The 23,835-nt window shown below is 38.1% G+C and overlaps 1 protein-coding gene and 1 pseudogene across 12 annotated transcripts in view; both read right to left on the bottom strand.

Moving 5' to 3' along the window:
• RBMS3 (RNA binding motif single stranded interacting protein 3) overlaps positions 1 to 23,835 on the bottom strand; it is a 715,251-nt gene that overhangs the window by 459,818 nt on the left and 231,598 nt on the right. For all 11 annotated transcript variants that reach the window (XM_027088163.1, XM_027088168.1, XM_027088170.1 and 8 more), the window contains exon 3: positions 20,279 to 20,337. In XM_027088163.1, the coding sequence (XP_026943964.1) occupies positions 20,279 to 20,337 (59 nt within the window). The remainder of the gene's footprint in view (positions 1 to 20,278; positions 20,338 to 23,835) is intronic.
• LOC113610220 (DNA primase large subunit pseudogene) lies at positions 12,812 to 16,997 on the bottom strand (annotated as a pseudogene). The gene has a single exon (XR_003429003.1). The product of XR_003429003.1 is annotated as a DNA primase large subunit pseudogene (transcript).

The following is a 23,835-nucleotide window of genomic DNA, read 5'->3' as shown; positions in this document are numbered from 1 at the left end:
CCTGCTTAGCCTGACAGGTATATGTTGAAACAGAATGAAAAATACTGTGAGTTGATTCATATTAGGAGGCCCTTTAAAGCCATCCTGAGGAATTCAGACTTGATAGGAAACGAAATAACAGGTCATGGACAGGTTTTAACCAGGCAAGGGGCATGATTAAAGCACTGTTTAAAGAACGCAATGAATCTGCAAAAGTACTCTGAGTCCAAATGTTCTTAACAAGACCCTGAGCTTAGTGCAGCTGGATGATAAATGGCTATAATTTTATCCCGGTTTCTAATCACAACCAAAATCACATGCATGATGATTTCTTGGTGCAACATCCATGTATTAAGAACCTAAGATGTGGTTCAGCCATTCATTATCTTATTCTTCCAGCCATTCTTGGGATAACTACTTCACGTGTCAAGCATATGCTAAGTACAAGTGAACAAGATACAGTTATTTTTGTTTTTGTTTTTTTTCCTGAATAAGTGTAAAATACTTGCCCATGATAAGCCCACCATGTAAGAGGTACAAAAAAAAAATCACTGATTATATCCAGTTTTCTAAGTGCTGGGGAGACTTTTGGGGAAACAAAGAGCTTTATTAAGGGAGACAGAGGAAGGGTGTCTAGGTTGGCTCGGGCATGGGTGGAGGGAGAAAGAAAGCTTTGAAGACTTGGTTCTTATCAGCTGAGTCACCCAAGTCAAGGAAGAGCACAGGCAGCACAGGAGAGGGATGTGAGAGATTAAGTGGTTGGGCTTTAGAACAAAGCAGCCCTGAATTTACATCCCACATCTGCTATTTCGTGGTTGTGGAGACGTGGGCAAGTTCCTTGTCTCTCACACCTATAAGATAGAGATAATAATTATAACAATTTGAAAAACACTGCCATCATGTATATAAAGCTCTCAGTATAATTTCTGTACATAGTAAGTGCTCAATAAATACAAGACTTTATTATCAAATAAGAGGTATAATGATTGTTCCAAGCAAAGGGAATAGGCACCAAAGTGCCTTTACATATGGCGTGTTAGTAGTTGGGGATGATTAGATACATGGTAAGAGATAAGAACTGACCAGGGTCATCAGTATGGCTGCCTAAGTTGCTCATTACACCAGTGGGGCTGTTCATGGGAACTACAATGTGAGTGCTCCCCAGTCCCAGAGCTTGGCAGGACTCACATTTTACAAAAAGTGCAGTAGCCCCAAGTGTTAGAGAGTACAGTCCACACCATGAAAGGCTGTGTATTCTACGATAGGTAGTTAGAAGTTTATCACTTAATGACATCTCATTCAAATGACAGATATTCCAAAATGTACACATATAACTGAATTTTAATGAAGATGCATATCTTTAAACTCTCTCATTATCGAATAAATGAACGTTTTCTTCTTGTGGCATTTCAATACTGGTAAGTTATGCTGACACTAGTCGACTCTTTTTTTTCTAGATAGCACATTAAAAAAAATATATATATATATATATACACACATACATATAAAATGGAGATTTGAAAATCAATATATCACCATACAGAGAATCCTTGTAATCACTGCTCCATGATATCTTCAAGTTCTTAGCCTTTTAAGTATTATTTTTACAGAATTATATTCAGATTTTAGATACAGTTTTATAATTTGCTTTTCCTGGCTATCTTTTAATGGATTAACTGAGAAATACTGATTAGCCCTTATTATATGCTAGGTCTTGGTTTTGCAGATATAGAAAAATGTGATCCCTCCCTCAAAGAATTCACAATTCAGAGAAGACATAAATGTCAACCAATACTTACACCTACCAAGCAAAACTATCTTCAATAATCACCATGCATCATCTTTTGACCTAGTTATTAGCAGAGCATAGAGAGACTTTTCTATTTTTCTTTTTCCCATTTTACGTCATACTATAGCTAGTTTCCTATGCGGCCTCAAAGTCTTAAAAATTCTCTTTTTAAATGGTTGTAAAATACTCCATTGCTTTAACCAGAGTTTAGTCATTCTCCGTTTTTGCATATTTAGATTATTTCCAAATTTTCAGTAATACAATGCAAAGATTACATCTTTAGGAAAAAATGACAAGACTGAGTTTATTTTGCTGAAAGGGCTGGAAAGTTTAGTGACTCTTGAAATGTAGCCATCAAAGAATAAAACAAACAACTTTTGCTTTTAAACAAGGCTGATAAAAATGAGATATCTCTGTGGCCCCTTTAAATTAATTTTTTTCTTGGTTAACTTTTCACAGATAAATTATCAATAATTTCACCAATTATCAGTCATTTCCACTTTGTTTGGGTCCATTTTTTATGACTTAAAAGAATCCTACAGGTCTACGCGCTTAAAGTGAGCTACCGTCCACTGGATCAAGGACATGGTCAAGTCGTAATGACGCACGTATTACCCGGGAGGTCATTTTTTTCCCTGCTGGCTGGGACAGCTCAGATGTCTATGTGACCTGGGCAGAGCATCAGTCCCAGTTCCTGGCTAGAGAGAGGGAAGCATTTCCTCTCTAAACTTAGAGGCCACGTTTGTATTTCCGGAGTGGATCTGAAGGTCACAGCCTCTGTGTTTCCACATGTGTGCAGTAAGCTAATGAGGGCTGGGAATTCAGAACACAACCATCTATCTACAAATTGTTCAGAGAACAAAGCCTGAATAAAACCACTGGCAGCACAGAGCTTCAGGCAATGCTTTAATTCTTGAGTTAAATCCAAATGAGAAAGCTTTTCCTTTTTCTCCCATTGTCCAAAAAATTCAAGGAACTCTGGCGATGTCCAAGGTGACTGGTTATTATGGAAGAACAGATGCCATGCCAAGGTAGGACGTTATAGTTTCCAGTGCATGAGGACTTCCTGTTTGCCTATTATAACAATCTTCAGCTTGACAAGAAACCCCACAAAACACATTCATGCCCTGCCTCAGAATGATTTAATTTTGGTTACAAATAGGAAAGGGCTACCCTTCCTGCAAAAAATCCCAGCAGCAAAAACAGACTAAGTGCAGATGATGGTGTTAGAGAAGTGGAATAATTCTCTCAACAGTTCCAGTAAGTAGGATCTAGTTATAAAGTCAGCACCTGGAAGGAGAACATCAGGCCTGAGACATGTAACCCTCAAGGACTAGACCAGAAAGAAACAGAGTTACAATCCAAACGTTATAAAAATTCAGACTCAAATTTGGGCAGGGGATTCTAAAGTGAGGTTAAAAGCACGTACCAGAAGAGTTGACAAAACTGGGCGATGCTCAAGACGAGGCAGCCTCTGGGTGGAGGTGGAGACTTGAAGGCAACTTAAGACAATAGGAAGCTATGCGGATGGGGGAAGAATCTTTGGAGAAAAACCAGCTTGAAAAAGGAAAGACTGACGTGAGCAGGCATTTGGGTGTTTTGCTGCAAGAGTTGGTTCATGGATAAATTCAAAATATTAATAGTCTTTTTGATTAAACTTGATCGTACCTTTAGAATCCAAATAGAAAATAGTTGTTTATCCCTGGGTTCATCCATCAAAGAGATAACGACACCAAAACGCTCTCTACAACTAAGTGCAAGCTATTTAAAGAAAAGAAGGGAGGCTGGGTAAGTAATTGGGATGGAGTGGCCTCTTCAGAGGTCTTAACCTTATCCCCGTGAGCAAACATGGGAGGCCAGCCAAACAGAACTTAAACAAGATGAAAGAGAATGTTTGCTGTGAAACTCTACCACATGGGCCCTTTAAGGAAGCACATGCCTCATTCTGAATCCTGAGAGTAAAAGAAATTATCAACAGCACTGTGCCTGCCTACCACCATCCATAATTCTGTGATATTTCCCCACTTAAAATTGATTAAACTGCTACTCGCATTGAAGTCAACACAGATGAAAGGCTAGACATTGGTCAATATCACTTAAGTGCAAAATTGAAGTGAACAGAAAATGGTTCCCAAAATATATTAAAAAAAAAGAAAATAGCTCTAAATGAAACAAAATGATCAAAATATTTTCAAAAGGTACTATGCTTTCAAGGCAGAACCTGCAGGTTCTTTTACATCTATATTAGGTGACATAACAGAGCTATAATCCCCATCAATACTGTTGTAATGGGATGCAAGGGGGTGGGTGAGAACCAGGGTGTGTTTCTTTCGAACTGTTCGCCTCACGCAAACTTAAAACGCTGTGCTTGCGTCTGCTTGTCATTACTACCATCCAGGATCTGTCCTCTAGTCTTACTTATGGGGATTATTTTGAGGGAGGAATTGCAAATAATGGGGAGCAAAGCTTTGACAGACTATGACCGGATGCTGGCAATAGTGGTCGACAAGTTGTCCACCATCTCCAGGTTCATTTCCTCTGCAGTAAAATGGAGATAATAATAATTCTGAGTTACTTGATATCCACTCAGCAGGCTATTAAAAATTGAAGCCATGCGTGCCTTCTGGGGCCAAGCAGGTATACAAGTGAGTGAAGTGGGCTGCTTTTATGAAAACAGCAGAGTGGTTTAGGCACCACTAAAAAGTATTCACATCTAAATACTTTTAAGCAGTATTGTAGCCAAACAACAATCCTTCACTAGACAGATTTGCCCTGTTGATGACTTACAGGAATGTTCTAAGAGATTTCTAGACTCCGGGATGCTGAACAACTATTTGACCAAGGCTGAGTTGCACAGCATATTAGTACAAATACATCTCCTGCCCCACAGCCACCGTTTACCGTACTTCTGAGGATCCCACAGGGCATCATCAACTCATTCGCCAGCTCACTCTGTAAAGCAGGGTTTCCTTCCTGGACAAACAGATCAAAGACGCCATTCCTGACCCTTATCACTGGGATTCACTTTTTACTTCCTTTTTTTTTCTGTCTTAGTCCTTTAGTCTGTTTTATTTGGTTTACTCATTGATTGGTTGGTGGGAAATAGGTTGAAGACTTTACTTCCTACCCTTAAGGGAATTCAGATGAGATACACAAGAAAAAAATATTGGTGAATGCTGATAGGTCTGATAGCCCTTGACACTACAAGAGACCATGGGTTCATAGAGAAACCATATGTCTTCCTCACCACACAGACCAACTACCCTTCAGTTTGCTATCATGGCTGATGTTTTCACCCATGCATGGACAATACGGGCTTTTGATTTTCCACAGAAGGTCACTTATAAATTGGAACTGTCTTATCTGGAAAGTTATACTTCATATAATTTAAAAAAATAATTTCCCTAACAAGAAGCAGAGCCAAAGGACTGGCTCCAGATGAGTAACTTTAAAAAGACATTGAGAGAGGAAAGATAGGCTGACTTGGACAACATAATAGGATGTGTTATTTGTATTAACAGTCCATGTTAATAGGACATAATAGGTGGAAATACAATGATGCAAGTAGAAATGTTAAATTTTTACACAGATTTCACCCTAACCCTAACATATACACATTGTATCAATGCTTGATCAAGATTTTTGATCATTGTATAAGCAATGTTGATACCTTATAACTTGTCATATTACCTTCTCACAATAGAAGAAAATCGCAAAGCACATGATCACTATCTAAGGCATAACAACTTCCCCTGGACTTCTTTGGTTTATGTAACACAGCAGATGCTTACTTACAAAGAATGGTGAGGATTTCGCTTCAAGCTTCTTTTAAGAAAATTATGTTCTACTAAACTACAACAAACTTTGATGTAAATCTTTGTAGAAGGATTTTTAAAACTCTCTTAGGATACAAGTGTCTCATAAATATTTTTCCCTGTCTTACACACACGCACACACACACACACACACACTCTAACATACATATATCATAATATGTATAATAAATATATAAATAAATATATTAATACATATAAAAGTTGTATGTGTACATACATATTTCACTTGGAGTTATTCTCATTTGTTTAAAACAATGGTTAAAATTGAGTAACACTGGGCTTCCCTGGTGGCGCAGTGGTTGAGAGTCCACCTGCCGATGCAGGGAACATGGGTTCGTGCCCTGGTCCGGGAAGATCCCACATGCCGCGGAGCGGCTGGGCCTGTGAGCCATGGCCGCTGAGCCTGCGCATCCGGAGCCTGTGCTCCGCAATGGGAGAGGCCCCAACAGTGAGAGGCTGCAACAGTGAGAGGCCCGCATAACGAAATAAAAAAAAAAAAATTGAGTAATACTGAAGGAAATTCCACTTTTCATATGGGAATCTTTGGTTTGTTAAGTTTTCCTTTAGTTGGCAGAAAATATTTGCAAACCATATATCTGATAAAGTTGGTTAATATCCCAGTTATATAAGGGACTCATACAACTCAATAGCAAACCAACAAACAAAAACAACCCTATTAACAAATGGGTGAAGGACCAAAGGATATGAATAAATATTTTCCCAAAGAAGATACACAAATGGCCAAAGATAATGAAAAGATGTTCAACAACACTAATCATCAGGGAGACGCAAACCAAAACCACAATGAGGTATCACCTCACATCTGTTAAGACAACTATTATCAAAAAGATATGAAATGTTGGCAAGGATGTAGAAAAAAGGGATCCCTAGTGCACTGCTGGTGGGAATGCAAATTGGTGCAGCCACTGTGGGAAAACAGTATGAAGGTTTCTCAGAAACTTAGAAATATAACTACCATATGATATTCAGCAGTACCTCTTCTGGGTATTCATCTGAAGGGAAAGAAATCAGTACCTCAAAGAGTTACCTGCAACCCCTTGTTCACTGCAGTATTATTCACAATAGCCAAGACATGTAAACAACCTAAGTGTCTGTCAACAAATGAATAAGGAAAATGTGGTGTATATATATGTACATATATATACAATGGAATAATATTCAGCCTTAAAAAAGGAGATCCTGCCATTTGCAACAACATAGATGAATATGGAGAACATTATGCTAAATGAAATGTCAGACACAGAAAGACAAATACTGCATGATATCACTTATATGTGGAACTTAAAAAATCAAATATACAGGAGCAGAGAGTAGAAAGGTGGGGGAAATGGGGAGATGCTGGTCTAAGGTTACAAAATTGCTGCTACGTAGGTTGACCATGTCTAGAGATCTAATGGGCAGCATGGTGAGCATAGTTAATACTGCAGAACTGAATCCAGGAAATGTGCTAAGAGAGTGGATTTCAGGCACCCTCATCACACACACACACAAACACACACACACACACACACACACACACACACAAATGGTAACTCTGTGAGGTAATGTTAATTAGCTTGACTACAGTAATCATTTCGCTGTGTACATGTGTATCAAATCACCATGCTGTCCACCTTAAACACATGCAATTTTTATTTAAAAAACAAAATTTTAAGTTTTCCCCTACTCAAGTTATTCTCAATTTCATCACCTGCTTCTCTATGAAAAATATAGTATTAGCCATAATTTCTTTATATTGTATATATGAAATTAGAGATTTTCTGATACTTAACCTCTTGTTACTCAAAAATATCTCGTAAGAACCTTTGAGAAACTCTTTAATCACAGTTTTTAACAGTATTTTTTTAGTGAGCTTCTAAATTCTACCTCACATAATTCTCTTTTTTAAGAAAAAAATTTCTTTTCTTTCACTCTTCAATAAAAAGCTACAATTTTCACTTTAAGTATCTATTATAATAAAAGTACTCCAAAGACATAAACTCCAATGCCTTGTAGTCCATGTCTCATGGGATTTTGCCACTTGGTTTCATTTAGTACAATCTCAAACGTGGTTATTTTTCACATCACCTTTAAGCCCAAAGCCTAGTGTGTTTTTGAGCAGTTGCTTCCCTAAAATCTTTTGTTGCAACTCTCGCTTTTCCCAGCGTGGACAAGCCCCAAGGATGTGAAAAGTTGTTATAGCTGCGTTTTAAGCGTTTTATTATCTCTTCTTGAGAGAAACTATATCTTTAAAAGCGGCACAGAGAAGGTGTCCCAAAGATACTCCATGAATACAGGTTTCTTCCAACTCAGGGCTGACGTCAGCTTAATGACCAATAGGTCTATTCTATTCTAAAATAAACTGACCTTTTAAGAGAAGTAGTACAAATTAAATGTGAACCTTGCTATTTTCTCTTATTTCACAACACAATGGGGAAACCAAGCTGGTTTTTAAAATGATCATATGAAATACAGACCTTATATCACTAATATTTTATGGATAAAGGGACATGTGAGCCCACTTACAGCCACTTACAATTATAACAAATGATACATTCATCCTTCAAATTCAATTTTGGCTTTTATAGTTTGAGTTTTTTTTTTTTTCAGTCATGTGCATGAGTTTTTCTCTTTCATATGCCAGAGTTCTCATTTCTTAACTAAAGGAAAGGAAAAATAGCTATTTTAAGAGCAGCATGAATAACCAATAAGTCAATAAGAACAAGCATCAAATCATATGACTTTTCACCAAGCCTTAAACAAAATATGCTTTTACTATGGTTTCAAAGCTAAGGAAGCAAGAATCTTTAGGCTTTTTTTCCTTTTACCTTTGAACCTGTAAAACAATGTTATGGAGTGAACATCATGACAAAGGGTGAACGAAGGGGCACTTTTTTCTTTCTTTCCGAACCTACCCAACTCAGAATGAATTCCACCACCTGCCACTGTGATGGAATGCACTTTTCTTCAAAAACATCAAGTTTATAGGCCTTGAAAAATCCTGAGGGCTATCGTATAGCCAACACAAAAACGTATGAAAAAAAGTCCTTTAAATACTTTTTGCTATTAACAAAGCCAGTCTCATGAATAAACAACAAGGTCCTACTGTATAGCATAGGAAACTAAATTCAATATCCTAGGATAAGCCATAATGGAAAAGAATATAAAAAAGAATGTATATATGTGTATAACTGAATCATTTTGCTGTACAGCAGAAATTAATACAACATTGTAAATCAACTATACTTCAATTAAATAAGTAAATAAATAAAATTAAATTAAAAAACAAAGCCAGTCTCAATAAACACATGTCAATTCATGAAATACACATTCCTGAACACTTCAAAAGTACTCATAACTGCATTAAATTGTGTAAGATATAATGGTGCTCTAGACAAGATGGTTCCTACAAGAAGAAATCCAAGTGCAAGACCACAGAAAAATTTACCTGACAGATGTGCCAGACACATTACAAACAGGGTTCCATGTAATTTTGAAAATACTTTTTTTCATTGTAGGTATAAATAACCTCATTTGACAGTTAAGGAAACAGATGTTTAGAGACATTATGTAATTTGTCCAAGAAAACTAAGATTATTACTTAGAAATTGTCTCAGTGTAGACTTCATCTGAAAACTCCTTGAAGGACTAAGAGGGTTATTTTGGGGGAAAAAAATCTATATTTTTTTCAAGTCCTATATTTGAAAGGATATGTATTTACATGGTGTTGCAAGTTTACATGAATTTTAGTAAACTGGACACACACCAATATAATATTTATCCATTCTATGTCATTACAGTTCATATATTATTTAAAAGAAATATTACTATATTGGATTTCCCATATATTTATGAAATCATTGATGAATGAAGATAGATAACTTCAAACAAGTCAAAGGGATAATTACACACTAATAAATATTGTCAGTTATAAGTGCTTACCTTTAAAGAATAACTGGGAAATGTATGTATACTATGTCTCTGGTACCCTTGGCGGTTTTACAGGCCTTTGGAACATATACCCAGCCATGTTTGTTCTTTCTACTGATGTGACATCAAAGGCTCCCAGAGAGAAAGATAAAGCCCGTGGAATCTAAGACCCCTCTGAACCATCCTGTTTCCTCAACACTTTGACAGTAGAAAATAAGGTCCATGAGAAGCCTGAGGAGTTTATAATCTAGATGAAGACACACACTAATCACAAAAGCCCAAGAGATAAGGGGGTGTAAGATCTTTGCTCCCAGATGACGCTCAGAGGAGGTGGTGTTGTAAAATGTATAAATAGGATGAGGAGAGTCTACTCAGGACTTCTTGGGAGGGTGAATTCTGGAAGAAATCATTAACAGACTAGCGGAGTTTAGAAGAGTGAGCATTTTATATATATTTTAACAAACTCTAAACATAGGGAGTTGAAGGACAGGAGCAGGAGAACAAACAGGATATCTGGACAAAAGGATTTCTGTGAAGTTAGAAGACATGCGTTAGCAAAAGTCACATTCAGATTATGGCTGAGAGCAACATAACTCTACCATTTTATTTTTTAAATTTTATTTTATATTGAAGTATAGTTGATTAACAATGCTGTGTTAGTTTCAGGTGTACAGCAAAGTGGTTCAGTTATACATATACATGTATCTATTCTTTTTCAAATTCTTTTTCTTTAGATTTTTTGGGATGTGGACCATTTTTAAAGTCTTTATTGAATTTGTTACAACATTTCTTCTGTTCTATGTTTTGGTTTTTTTGGCCATGCGGCATGTGGGATCTTAGTTCCCTGACCAGGGATCAAACCCACACCCCCTGCATTGGAAGGCAAAGTCTTAACCACTGGACTGCCAGGGAAGTCCCCTCTTTTTCAAATTCTTTTCACATTTAGGCTACCATTTTATTTTTAAATGATTTTAAACTCCACACAAATTATTTATATTTTTTTCTAATAAAATAATCTCTTCACACGCAAAAGAGCTAGGGAGATAGGTTATAGTATTAAATGATGTCAAATATACATTTATGCTTTAAAACAGCAATGTTGGGACTTCCCTGGCTGTCCAGTGGTTAAGACTTCACCTTCCAATGCAGGGGGTGCAGGTTCAATCCCTGGTTGGGGAGCTAAGAGCCCACATGCATCGCAGCCAAAAAACTAAAACATAAAGCAAAAGCAATATTGTAACAAATTCAATAAAGACTTTAAAAATGGTCCACATCAAAAAAAAAAAAAAACCTTAAAAAAAAAAAGCACTGTTACCTATTAAATTTAATGTTGGTGGAGAGTTTTACTTTTGCCTAATGTGTATATTCACAGTGATTACAAGCAAATACTGAGTAAATATAGAGCTATAAGACACTCTTGAAGAAAAATGTGCAGTTGTATGACTCCCAGAACATGAGTAGATATTTTGTTTTACATTTATCTCAACGTCTTCTCAAAGTTAACTCAGCACCATTGCATCATCATCATCATCTTCATAAAAGAACCGTCTAAAATACTGAATATACTGAACTGAGAAAAACAGTTTCGAAAGGATTATCTTTGACAGGAGAAGTGTCTTTAGCTGCAGTTGTATGGCTGAGTTGGAGACAACACGTGGCGACCATTTACCTTCAAAGTCAGTGTTCTTTCCTAACTCTGGCTATAAGACTATAAACACTGGAGTTTTCTCAAAAGAGGCCCAGGATGAAAATTTCATGTAAAAGGTACCTACAGGACAATTCTGACTGAAGTTACCGAAGTTCCTACACAAACTAACTGTTTCTGAAATGAAAACAAAACTCAGTATCAATACCAAAGGAAGCAAATATATGTTTATATATTGATCACCTGTGCCTAGCTGCAAAATTAATACTGTACCAGATTAGAGAAAAATTCACAAAAGAAGTTCAGGGAAAAATCACACACTTCATACCGCAAAGGGAAATGGGAAATTTAGTTGTCTAAACAGAACTGTTTTCATCTTTTCTTTTTGGTAACCTAATTCCAGTATTTGAAAATTAAATAAATGTGTTTTTCAAGTCTCATTGTGTCTTGGGCTCCTTGCACTAGAGGCTGTGAGCCCAGCTGGGGGAGGAGCCTATTCCTCTCAAAATGTAATTCCTCAGACTCATAAATTTCACAGAATATTTATTTTAGTTTTCACTGATTTGGGGAAATAACAGGTATTGAAAAGAGGCTTTTCATGGTGTTTAGTTTCTTCCTTTACTTGCTTAGTTTCCTTGTGGACTAGGCCCGGATAGGTATGCTATTTTCTGGAAACCAAATGGTTCTACTTATACACACATTCTGCCCGGGTACATGTCAGTGTCACGTACTAGGATTGGTCTGTAGGTAGGGGCTACTGCATACCCTGCAAAGACTACAGAAAAATATGACAAACTAGAGTATCCATCCCTCCCTCCAGGTTCATGGGATTTAATACAGAAATCCACACTTTCCTCACTTGCTGTTTAAATGCTCCCGGTTAGTGACTAAAGGAGAAAATTAAATAATAAATAAAATGGATTAATTCCAAATTTGTCTAAGTGTACCACCTCCTACTTAGTTACCCAGAAATACTTTAAAAAAGCATATAACAGGGCCATGAATCTAGAACTGCTAAATGGATTCATTCACACCCCTCCATGAAGCAATCTAGGTGGGTTCTATCCCTCTCTATAAAAATGAATCTAGTATGCAGAATTATTTCTCTTAGAGAAGAATAACAATTTATGGTTTCATTTAATAAAGAATTAATGATACCCTTCATGGATGATCTCAGAACTTTTGGATCCTTGTCTTCAACTTTGATTTTAGGGGTCCAATGAAATGGTAAGGGCAACATAATCGTCCATAAATATAATTCAAGCAGCCTGTGACAACAAAGGCAAGAAGGGAGTATTTCAAGATCTTAGAAGTCGGTATGCTTGGCACACTCTAATGGCTCTTATATCCTTTGGCTGTTAAGCATGGAAACTTTCTATGGAATATCCATTACTCATTCCCTCTGCTCTAAACTCATAGCCTGTCAGAAAAAAATGGCTGGCGGGGGTGGGAGGTGGTACAGAGGAAGCCAAACTTAAAAAGCAGGAAAAGGCAGAGACAAGTCAATTCATCGAAGATTTACACCTTGTTTTCAATGGCTTCTTTCATTTCATTTCCCCGACTTTTTAAAATTAGCAAATACACTGGACCCAGGAGGAAAACACATGGGGAAAAACAAAACAACAAAAACAAAGCAGTGCAAATCTCTGTGACTTGTACAATAGCTCTTACTGGGTCCTGGTGTTTAAGTGGCTGAATGAACTGCGGTCTGTTTTTCATTACTCTCCATCTGGAGCTGCGGCCTGCTTTGTTCAGCAATTTCTGGTCATTTGGGCCTGCTGGTGACTGTTTTGTTTTATGTTGCCATATTATACAGAATGAAAGCTGCCGCAGCCACCACCCAAGAAAGAACAATCCTGAAAACGAGAGGTTATGTTGAAAGAGCTCCCCACGACCCCTTCCGGAATAGAGAGTGAGTGTGTTTATCCGGGCCTGCCTACCATACAGACTTAGAGGCCTGGGGGTGGGGTGGGGGGCAGGAGGGAACAAAAGCCCTTCCTTCAGATGCTAAGACCCAGGAAGTGTCCAGAGTTGGGTTAATTCTGACGCCTTTTCACCTCTAAGGAGACTAGCGCATGTACTTTCTCATACCTCACTTGCAACAGCTCCTGAAAAACTGAACTCATATCATGTCTCTAAAAACAAAATCAATAAATCCTGTCTTCATAATATTTGGTTTCAATTGCATAGCCTTAGTCCAGAGGCCACATTCCAAATGATTCAAAAGCAAGTGTCTCCAAGAAGACCGAATCCAATTTTCATTCTTTAATGACAGGCTCAATGCCCTTAGTGATTTTGTTTAAAAAAGCCACCTCAGACACCGTTTCCATTTCCCTCCTTAAGAAAGCAATGGTCAAGAAGAACTCTCTTCTACCTTTTCATTAAAGAAGCAAAGGGTAACATTCTCTCTTAATTCATTGCTATTTTCAGCTAACTTTAATTTACAAAAACAAAGAAACATAGGCAGGTGCTACTAAGGTTTAACAGAAAGAACAGCCAAAATATAATTGAAACCACTTTAGTTTTTCCAAGAGCTGTTTTGCCTTTTTTTTTTTTTTTTTCCTAGAAAAGACAATATAACAAGTTGGGAGAAATGTAAAGTTAATAATAATCTATCACCTTAACACAAAGATTTTCCCTGCTTAATATTGCCATTTTATACAGTCAGCATGAGGTATTGTTGAGCATTACCTATGTATTAACTCATTTAATTATCAAGTCAGGCCCTATTATTAACATTTTATAGATGGGGAAACTGAGGCACCCAGCAAAGTTAAGGGATTGACCACAGGTCACACATCTATGAAGTGGAAAGGCAGTGTTTGCACCAAGCATCCTGGCCACCCACAGACATAACGATGAGCACTCCTGACTGTCAAATATTTCCATAGCTCCATGTTTATGGTACACATGATTTTATATTCTTCCATACTCACTGAACTTCCTCTAATAAACAATCCCATGGTTTGTCGTAGTTTAGTCCTCTCGACTATCATGGTAATGGCTGTATAACAGTGCTACCCATATAGAGAATAAAGTGGTGCTAAGCGTGAGCATATAAAACACTTTAAAAATATGTCTGAATAAAATCTCTCAGTAGAATTAGTAGCATCATAGTACATTCCCGATTGCTCTTTTCATAATGACTTTTTTTTTCTTTTACATTTTGATATTTATTAACAAAAATGGTCCAGAAAAGTCCTGGGTCAACATTACAGTGATAAGCATTCAAATAAAAGTTGTTCTTAGTTGTACTGTTTCTAGGGGACAGTAACCAATCCAGAAAGCTGTTTTATCTCCTAAAATGGGACTTAAATCACACTATTCAAGCGTTAGATTTCAAAAGAAATTCTTCTTCTTCTCTTTTGTCAAAGCAAAATATACCGGAGGTCTTTGTTTTTACCTGCAAGGCTGCCTTCCCGAGAAGCTCATGCATATGTGGATGGATGAAGGGGGGTCGGGTGGAGGGAGAAGGCAGACAAAAAAGAAAAAGATAAAATCGTAAAGTAGGAAATAAAAGCTAGTGAGGAAGACAGGCTACCAACTGCCCAGGGATTGTTCACTGAAGTAAATCCTCTAGTCCCTCCAGATCCATTTCCAGAGAGGAGTTGAGTGAGACCAGAGCAGATGACACATCCTTGCTTCTCTGGACACTTGGTTTGGGTTGGGGCGTTTCTGGTTGGACGGATTCCTTCTTGATGTCTTTACCTCCACTGAGGATCCACTGGCTCTCAAAAAAGAACTGGTTTGGATGACTCAAAGAAAAGCCACAATCATCTACATTATGTGTCATCTTGAAGAACTTCTGACAGGCTACCTGGTAATGTGTCCCTTTTACTAAATCCAAAATCTGGTTGATCCCTGAGGGAGGGATCTTGTACACTTGCATCTTCTGCCTCAGCAGTTGAGGATCACTGTGCCAGAAAGGGCACCCATGATAATCCCCTTGGCTTGGTGGATTGGTCAGGTTAATCTTCAGGCAACTGTAAAGTGTGTAGTCTGTCCTCTTGCCTTCCTTTCCAAAGGTATGATGGATATTGTAAGAGTAGCCTTTATCAGCTTTATCTGGATCCATCTTTCCTCTGATAAATGTCTGCTTCCAGAACTGCCACGCCTGTTCCAAGGTTAGGCCAATGTTCTTCAGGAAGAGGCCGTACTGCGTGAGACCCCCATGACGAAGATGGTGATTTTCCCATAGGGCTTTATGTAGCTGATCTATGCAAGGTGGGAAGGATTTGGTAGAAAGCGAATCGATCTGATCTAAAGAAACCTTCCCAACATTTGCCTGTGTACTGTAGTCTTGACCAGTGTACGAATGACTGAGGTGGCTGAGCAGTGGCTGGAGTCTCTCACCTGACTGCACAGCAGGCAAGGACCTGGCTGTTAAAGCCAAAACCTTGGACAGTTTGGTTTTAAATTCATTCAGGATGATCGCCGCAATGTCTTTGAGTTGTACATAAGCAAAGCCATTTTCCAAATAGACTTTCCTTCCTCAGAACAAATCCAGAGCATCAGCAAAAGGGCCCTCATAAACTGACTCCAACTGAACCCCACCTAAACGGTGTGATGAAGCCACAATATCCTGTTCTCGGAGAGTCTTCTCTTCATCACTTATAGCCTCAAACTGCAAATGGCTATCCTTTAAGAAACTCTGAATTTTGTCCTTGGGTAAAATACTGAATCGAAATAGAAGGAGATTCATTTCTTGTTGAATGAACCAGCGCCTAAGCTCTTCAGACTGGCAGTAAGCAAGGTGTAAAATAAAGTGAGAAACGTGATCTCTTCTTCGGGGCTCATATTCATCTTCCAAGTTTTCTCTGTAGGAAAACTTAAGCTTCCGAAGCTCAGCCTCCAGCTTTCTCTGGTACTGCTCGGTTCCTTTCACATAGCTCACACCAAGACTCTTAACTGCTTTCCGCAATTTAACTCTATCGATAGCCAAGTTTTCAAATTCTATCAAAGATATGTTTCCAGAAGGCGGCTGCAAGTAAAACAGAAGGCTATGTGGGTAGCAAGCATTCCTCTGGTCATCTGCCAACCTCAGTTTCCTCCGATTTCCTCCAAGAAACTGCATCTTGTTACATCCAGCCACACCAGACGTGAAAACAGACAAACCCCAGCAAGCATTTTCCTGGGGGGGGGGGGGGCGGCGGGAGAGTTCGTACAGGACCCCATGTTGACTTTTAAAAGGCTCTACCAAATTAGCATGGTCCTAATGAAGAAGGGATGAATTAGTTTCACAGTAACCTGCCTTGGAAGGCCCACATGTTACGTCTGCATCCTGAGTGGATATAAACTATCACTGCAAGTTGCTTCCATTTGCATGTTTCCAATCATTAACTGATTTATTCTGGGGACACTGGGACTTTGTAGCCCTCCCAAGTGTGTTTTTCCCCCTACCATCCCTTCTCCCACTGGACGTGTAAGTGGGGAGTCCTCCTTGCTCCTAACTCCATATGGCTTCCCTCCTACCTAAAATCTCCAATGTAAATCTCACCTCACAACATTTTATAACCAATGCACCTTCATTTTCACCATGGTCTACAGATTCCTGGTATCATTCCTCCTATTTCCCCACAAATACCTTCTGCATCAGTCCATTTTTCCAGTACTGCCCCTGCTCCAATTCTTGGCTATTTAAAACAATACTTCAATGCTGCTCTGGTGCCTGGTCCCATCAGCTCCTTGAATTCACAGTGACCTTCTTTCCAACTTCGGCAACTTGCTCACACACTCATCAGTGACTATAAACAACTTTCCATAAATGGAATTGCTCTCTCTTCCCAACTGTATGGAGTTTCTACCTATAACTACTTCAGGGGCCGTTTTTCTGAAGAAAATAATAATACTCTAAATAGGACTTAAAGTATCATTAAAGTAGTATTTTTCCCCAGACATGGAAGTGGCAGTAGTATCTCTCTGACGACGAGGGCTTACTTTTAGGGTACCCGCTCCATGTGCTTGGTGAAAGATGTGATTCAGTCACTACTGCCATCCACAGGCTCCAAACGCTGAGGCCAGAAAATGCCATTGGAGGCTTTTATTAGTGTGAAATGACCGTGTGATCACCTGCCTCTTTGACAAGAGCCTCAAAGCAAAAAGTCTAACAGCCCTCTGCCCTCCCATAAGATCACCCTTAACTGCCTTTCCTTCAATGATGTCCCGAGGGGGTTCTGTGGTCCCTCCCTCCCTTTATTTCTCCTTATCTTTCTTCCCTCCTTCCTTCCCTCCACTTTCTCCTTCCAAATTTATCAGTGCTTATTACGTTTGAGACCAGTAGTCTCCAAACTACTTTTTATATCCATATTATTATGAATAAAAATATCTTAGAGCAGCAAACTCAATATTTATACATTTATGTGTTTAAAACATGAGCATTTATAAAACTATACCAACAGGTACATTATAAAACACACATATAAAACACACAGAAACTTGACATCAAAACAGAGATATGTTCTAATATTTTCTTCGAGTATTTCCAATAGACAGTCAAGCATTCCCCTGCAACTTCCTTCTCTGAAGATACATTTTCTAGATTACACAGGTCCTGTCTTCATTGAGTCTAAAGGTTTCTTTGGAGAGAGAGAGGAAATTAAATAAGCAGTTACAAGAAGATGTGGACAGGAGTGTTAGGGGTTGAGGTAAGTATACCCACCACATCTGTCCAGATCAGCACCCCACTGTTAAGAGATAATTGCTTATGGAAACTCTCACAAGCCGTTTCAGCTACATCCCCTTCCTCTTCAAGCCTTATGATTATAGTCTAAGATACAGATTTTCCAGGTTAGCAATGGACCCTTTTGGTTTCACCAGTGTTGTACAGTGACAAGAGATACTTGCATTCCCGAGCAAACCTTAGCCTAGTGGAGGGTCCCTCCATATGGACCACTCCAAGGATCAGGCAGGTCATGGGACCCACTGAGGTTCACAGGGCTTGCTTGTCTGTGAAGCATCTGCCTTTGTGACTGGGGCTCAATCAATATTACTGACTGCCTGAGTTGGGTGCCTCAATTGTCTCTGGTTGCTCCTGTAGATATTTTTACCCCAAACTTTGGGAATCGGTCAGGCATGTCTGGAAGTGACAGAATTAATAGTCCAAAGCTTCTCACACACCACATGCTTCCCACGGGCTGAGAGTGAAGAATATCTCACAGTCATGGCCCAATGTTGTTCGTATATGTCCTCCAAGGTTCAGTTTTCAGCTGCCTACCCTAATGGACCCCACTCCACCAGCCCCCCTACAAGTTATCCTTAATGTTATTATCTGCTCCCTTCGTTATGGCCATCATCGTAGCTCTGAGCTTTCTTGTAGCTCCACCTTGACCTTGCCCACAGGGATGCTACACCAGGGTCTCTAGCTCAGGATGTCAGATACATAACTCACCACCTCTCCCCAAAACCCACCACTACTACTTCTGGACTTCCTACTTCAGTCAATGACACAGCCCTCTTCCCCAACAATGACAGCTCAACATGTGGGTTTCATTGCCCGCGTCCTTTCGCCTTTATAGAAAATATCTAATTCTACCTTTGAAAACTCACGTGACCCCCTTTCCATTTTTCTAGCAGTGCCTGAGGGACTTTCCTCATTTTCCTTGTGATCTATGGATTTCAAATGTGCATTGTTTTTTTTTCTGCCTCTAGTTTCTTCCCCCCTGTAACTCAGTTTCACCCACTTTGGCAAAATAACTTTTCTAAAACACAGGTAGAATCATATCATTTCTGCTCAGAAAAACATATAAGGGCTGTGTACAGAATTAAGTTCAAAATATCCAGGATAACTTTATAAATGCCTCCAAAATCTTGGTCCCTTCCTTCTTTCTACCGATATCCTTACCTGGGCATTTTTTCTATTCTAGTTATATGGGTCTGCTCAATTACATTCTGAAATTCTTTGTCCTGAACACCAACCTTTCCCAAGGCCATCCATTCTGCCTTGCCTTTACAAACTTCATTCCCCAAAAGGGAATCTCCATATTCTCCTCCCATAGTATTTTGTGGATCCCTGTATTATAGACACCACTGTTACACTCTCACATATATTAGGCTGATATAATGATCCTAACACATATATTAAGATTAGTTTCTTGGTTTTCTTGGTGGTTTCCTTTTCAACTAGAAATTGAACTATTAGATGACAGAAATGATGTCTTATTAATTTTTGTCTTGTAGTAGCTAAATACCTGGGGGAATTGTGAGTTTACAGGACACAGGGAATGTTGTTTTTTCCCTTAATTGCTGAATTGAATCTGACCATTACCCAGTTAAGCCAGGATATATTCTCAGTGTATAAGTGTTCCGAAAACATGCACGCATTATATTTGTACATGAAATAGGGGCAGTGTTTCGAATGATCTTGGCTCTACCATATTTCTTGATGTTGGTATTATAAAAACGACTGGATTAGAGAAACAACAAATAACACATGTTACAAAAAGGATTTCAATTTTCCATATGAACTCAGTCATGCAAGAGAGCCCATATAGATTTCACAAATAAATGAATGCAGCCCTTAAAAGAGTACTGGATTCCCAGACATGAAAAAAACATGAGCCACAGATATAGCCAAATAACTTCAGAAATATTTCCAGGAAAAAAAAGGAAGCCTCGATAAGATACAAATTCTGAGATCCTGTGAGATGCTTACAGCTGAAACTGAGACACAATGGGCCCATCAGTAAATTCATTCCTAGTCAACCAATGTAGCCAAAGCTTTAAACAACAGATAAATGAGAACGTGTTTTGCATGGGAAAGTTCTCCCCAGAGTTCCTCATTTTTATGTAGGAAATCAATTTGCATCACTGATGATATCATTCAAATCAGACAACCCAAAGTTGTTAGAAGGTAATTTAGTTTTATGCTGAAGCAATTTGATACTTGTTCTGATTTGTGATTTTCATTTTGTTTGTTAATGAAAAAAAATTAATGAGCAATGTTACTAGAAATACAACTCATCAAAGCCTCGGCGTGCTTAAAAAGGTTGCCATATACTGTACATTGGGATCGCTGTGCAGCTGGTGCCTGGGCCTCGCCTAGGAGGAGCCATCAGTGGAACACACAGGCGCAAGCTCAGGTATCAAGGCCCTGACACATACCTTTGCATTGATTTGTGTTTTTGTCAAGGATTGCCTTTGTGGATACGATTTTTCCATACCTGAAAGAGAGAGAGAGAGAGGAAAAAAAGAAAAAAATCCATGTTATTGTAGCCCAATGAAGACACTTAAAACACCGTAATAAACATCGGTGCACACACAATTGAGCAGGAATAAACCAAGAAAACAAGCTCTGAATCCCCATTTCACAGCTGGAGGACCTCTTTTCACCAGCTCCTCTTTATAACTAGAGAATGGGCTTCCTTCCCTACATAATCACTGGGTTGAGCCTTTGAAAATAAACCCGTCAGGCTGTCATAGGTGGCTAAGAGGGGATTGTGTGTGATTGTGATCAAAGTAAATCACACTCTGTGGATTCATGGAAAAATGCACAGGCCTTGGAGCCAGGCTGATCAGGGCCTGCGTCTAGCTCGGGCACTTACCTAGCGCTGTAACTCTGAGCAGTTCAGCACGACTTATCCAAGCCCATTTTCTCATTTGTAAAAATGAGAATTGGAACAATCACTTTTCATGATTTGGGAGAGGGTTAAATTGAAATGTTGCGATTTCCTAGCAGGTTGTAGGATAAATAGGACTTTGTTTTTGCTACTAAAAAGGTATTAGTTATACTGTAAGTTAATTGAGGATAAGGACTGAGTTTTGTATTCTCCATGCCTAACACCACCGGTAATAGAAGCTAAATAAAAGTTTGCTGTAAATAATCAATGATATAGGTTATCCACGGTGCTTCCTCTACAATAAAATTTCTACCATAATATATCTATATATTTACATCATAAATGTGTTAATTATTTTATCATCTCTTGCAGAAGACCTAGTCTAGGTTTTTTTTTCAAAGATGGGTCACATGGAGAATGAAATAATTTTGTTGAGCCTATTTATGAGGTATAAATGATAGGACTGAAGAAGATAAGTCCTAAGACCCTGTCCTTCTTTAGGATTCCATGAAGCATGCTTCTAGATCAACATAAGTACATGGAGAAGTTATAATGCAAATTTAACTACCAAATTTATTAACAACTCATCTTATGTTCAAGATTTCAGCTATGGTCACAAAATATTTGGCAAGTTTTCCTTTAATTCTATGTTCCTAAGGAAGTATAAGAACATAGGATAAATATTAAACATTCTGTGTATTAATGAACTAGGTTCCCTACCACCAATGTTTCTTTTCCATTTGTAATCACCTTGTACTATACCACTAATTCTTTGGAGCATTAAATTCTTGGAGTGGTCATTTATTAAAATTCTAGTGTTGAAAATAGCATAGTGCTAGATGCCTTTGCTTCTTTTTTTTCCCCAATGGAATAGCTATCATTATATTAATATCACCTACAGCCTTGAAAATCATTCCAGTAGGAGCTGAGCTATTGGTAGGTCACAATAGAAACAGGAATAATTGTATGAGATCAGTGGAAGGAGTCTGAGATGATTCCCACCTATAAGCTTCGCGCTTCTTAAGTCTGCCGAACTGGGCTGGAGCTGTCCAAAGCTGAACTGGGCAGATTTCACCAGCATAAACCTGACGCTTCAGCTACTTGCATCTTTAGTACACCTGCCCTTCCTGCACCATTACAATGATAACCCTACAGTAAACAAAATTGAAGAGAGCTAGGGTTGAAAGTGTCTCTTACTATTTTGCAGATGAAGAAGGTATGTTCTAAAAGATCATTAACTTGATCAAAATCATATAATTTGTGAAACTTCCAATAGGGACTTGAATATGGGATTTTTGAGTTTGGTGCAGTGCTTAACTAATATAGCATGCAGCCTCTAAAATAGAAAAGCTACATATATCAAGTCGTCTTGTTCAATCAACCTTCACGTCTTTGGGGATCCATGTATTTGATCTCCAGGGCAATGCAATGTAGTCATTAAAAGAATATATTGTGGCAATAAACTTCCATGGCTCAAATCTCAGTTCAACCAGGGTATATTTGATTAACTAAGTCTTATGTGCTCTTTGCGTCATTTCACCATCTATAATGATATAAATCTATTTTTATATTGATTTAGATGATATTTATTTAAAATTGTGTACATCTACTTGTAAACCTATAAAATGATGATAACAGTCTCTACCTCATAAGGTTGTGGGGTTCACCTAGAGTGCTGATAACACTGGCTGGCATAGAGAAAGTGCTCATTTAATATTAGCTTTTCTTATAATCACTTTTTTGCTGTTATCTGCTACATAAAACTGTCTCCAGTCCTTGGCATTCTCTGAGGTAGATAAGAAGTGGAAAGGGGGTTAAGGTTCTGTCCCAAATTCCAGCTTAAAACACTACTACTTAGACTGTCAAAATCTTCCACTAAGAAACTTGGAAGGTAACGTTGTTTGCTAAAAGGATAATTTGCATTTATAATTTATATTGTTATTTTTAATGTTTGGAATTTTATTAACTATATTCTCACTGTATTTAATCATACAATTACCCATAGGTTCAAATCTTTTCATGGTTTATTTAGTATGACAAACTGTCTGTTGCCTCATTTTATTTTAACTTGTAGATTTTTATTGAGCAGAGATGCAAATAATTTCTGTCCAGTGGAAAAGATAACCCTAAAGTTACAGCTTATTGCCATGTTCAACATTAATTAGTTTTGTATCTAAACTGACATTCGTATCCTAATGTTCCTTTATAAGTTGCCTGCAGATATCTAGCTTTTCAAATGCTCTTTGAACTAGTTTTAACACCTTGTATATACAAGCCCACTCCCCCCAAAATTCTTCCTCCTTCCACATTCCCTTACCCCCAGGACATACATACAGCCTCTCTTTAGAGCTCTATTTCATCCCAAGAGTTTCTCTTTTAGGAAAATAACCAGTACAATAATATATTTGAACAGTGTGTTCAGTAGACAATGTTTAAAGGTACCTATAACCGTACCCATTAACTACAGTGATGTTTGCTAGGTTTGGACTATTCAGGCAAGTAAACATTTGCAAAATTATATGGATCTTAGAGAAGAAAACAAAAAGAGAGAAAAAAGGGAATATCTGCTGAAACATTTTTCCCCACACAAAGCACCCATCAATACAATATGGAAGAAGTAAAAACCAGAGGAAGAAAAAGAATTTAGAACATTTATAACCATCTCACATCAGGCACATAAACCCTTAAGACAAAAATCCTTCTTTTGTTTCTAAAGCCACTCCTGAAATTTTTCCATAAGTACCTTCTAAATTAAAATTTAGCTCTGTCTCTTAAAGAGGAAATTGAAAATTACTGTATCTCATAGTGAATTCTGTCTCACAATGGGACTCTTAACCTATGGTGTCCATGTTGTCCTACTGTATCACTGTTACGAGGATTTCTTCTTCATAAAATTCAGTATATGCAAAAGATCACTATCAGTCTTTTAACAGCCAAAAAAGTGAAATGCTTTCTTGTAGAAAACATTTGTGACTACTTTAGCAAGCAACATTTTTCTTAAAAAAATAATTTAATTATTCAGAAAGTATTACAATACTACTATACATGGAAAAATCACACACACACACACACACACACACACACACACACACACACACACAC

Source organism: Aethalodelphis obliquidens, unplaced genomic scaffold, assembly GCF_003676395.1.
Source record: "Aethalodelphis obliquidens isolate GAN/ISIS:26980383/991018 unplaced genomic scaffold, ASM367639v1 scaffold62, whole genome shotgun sequence".
Lineage (NCBI taxonomy): Eukaryota > Metazoa > Chordata > Mammalia > Artiodactyla > Delphinidae > Aethalodelphis > Aethalodelphis obliquidens.
The sequence above is the reverse complement of the archived record's forward strand: the minus strand, read 5'-3'. Positions and strand labels throughout refer to the sequence as shown.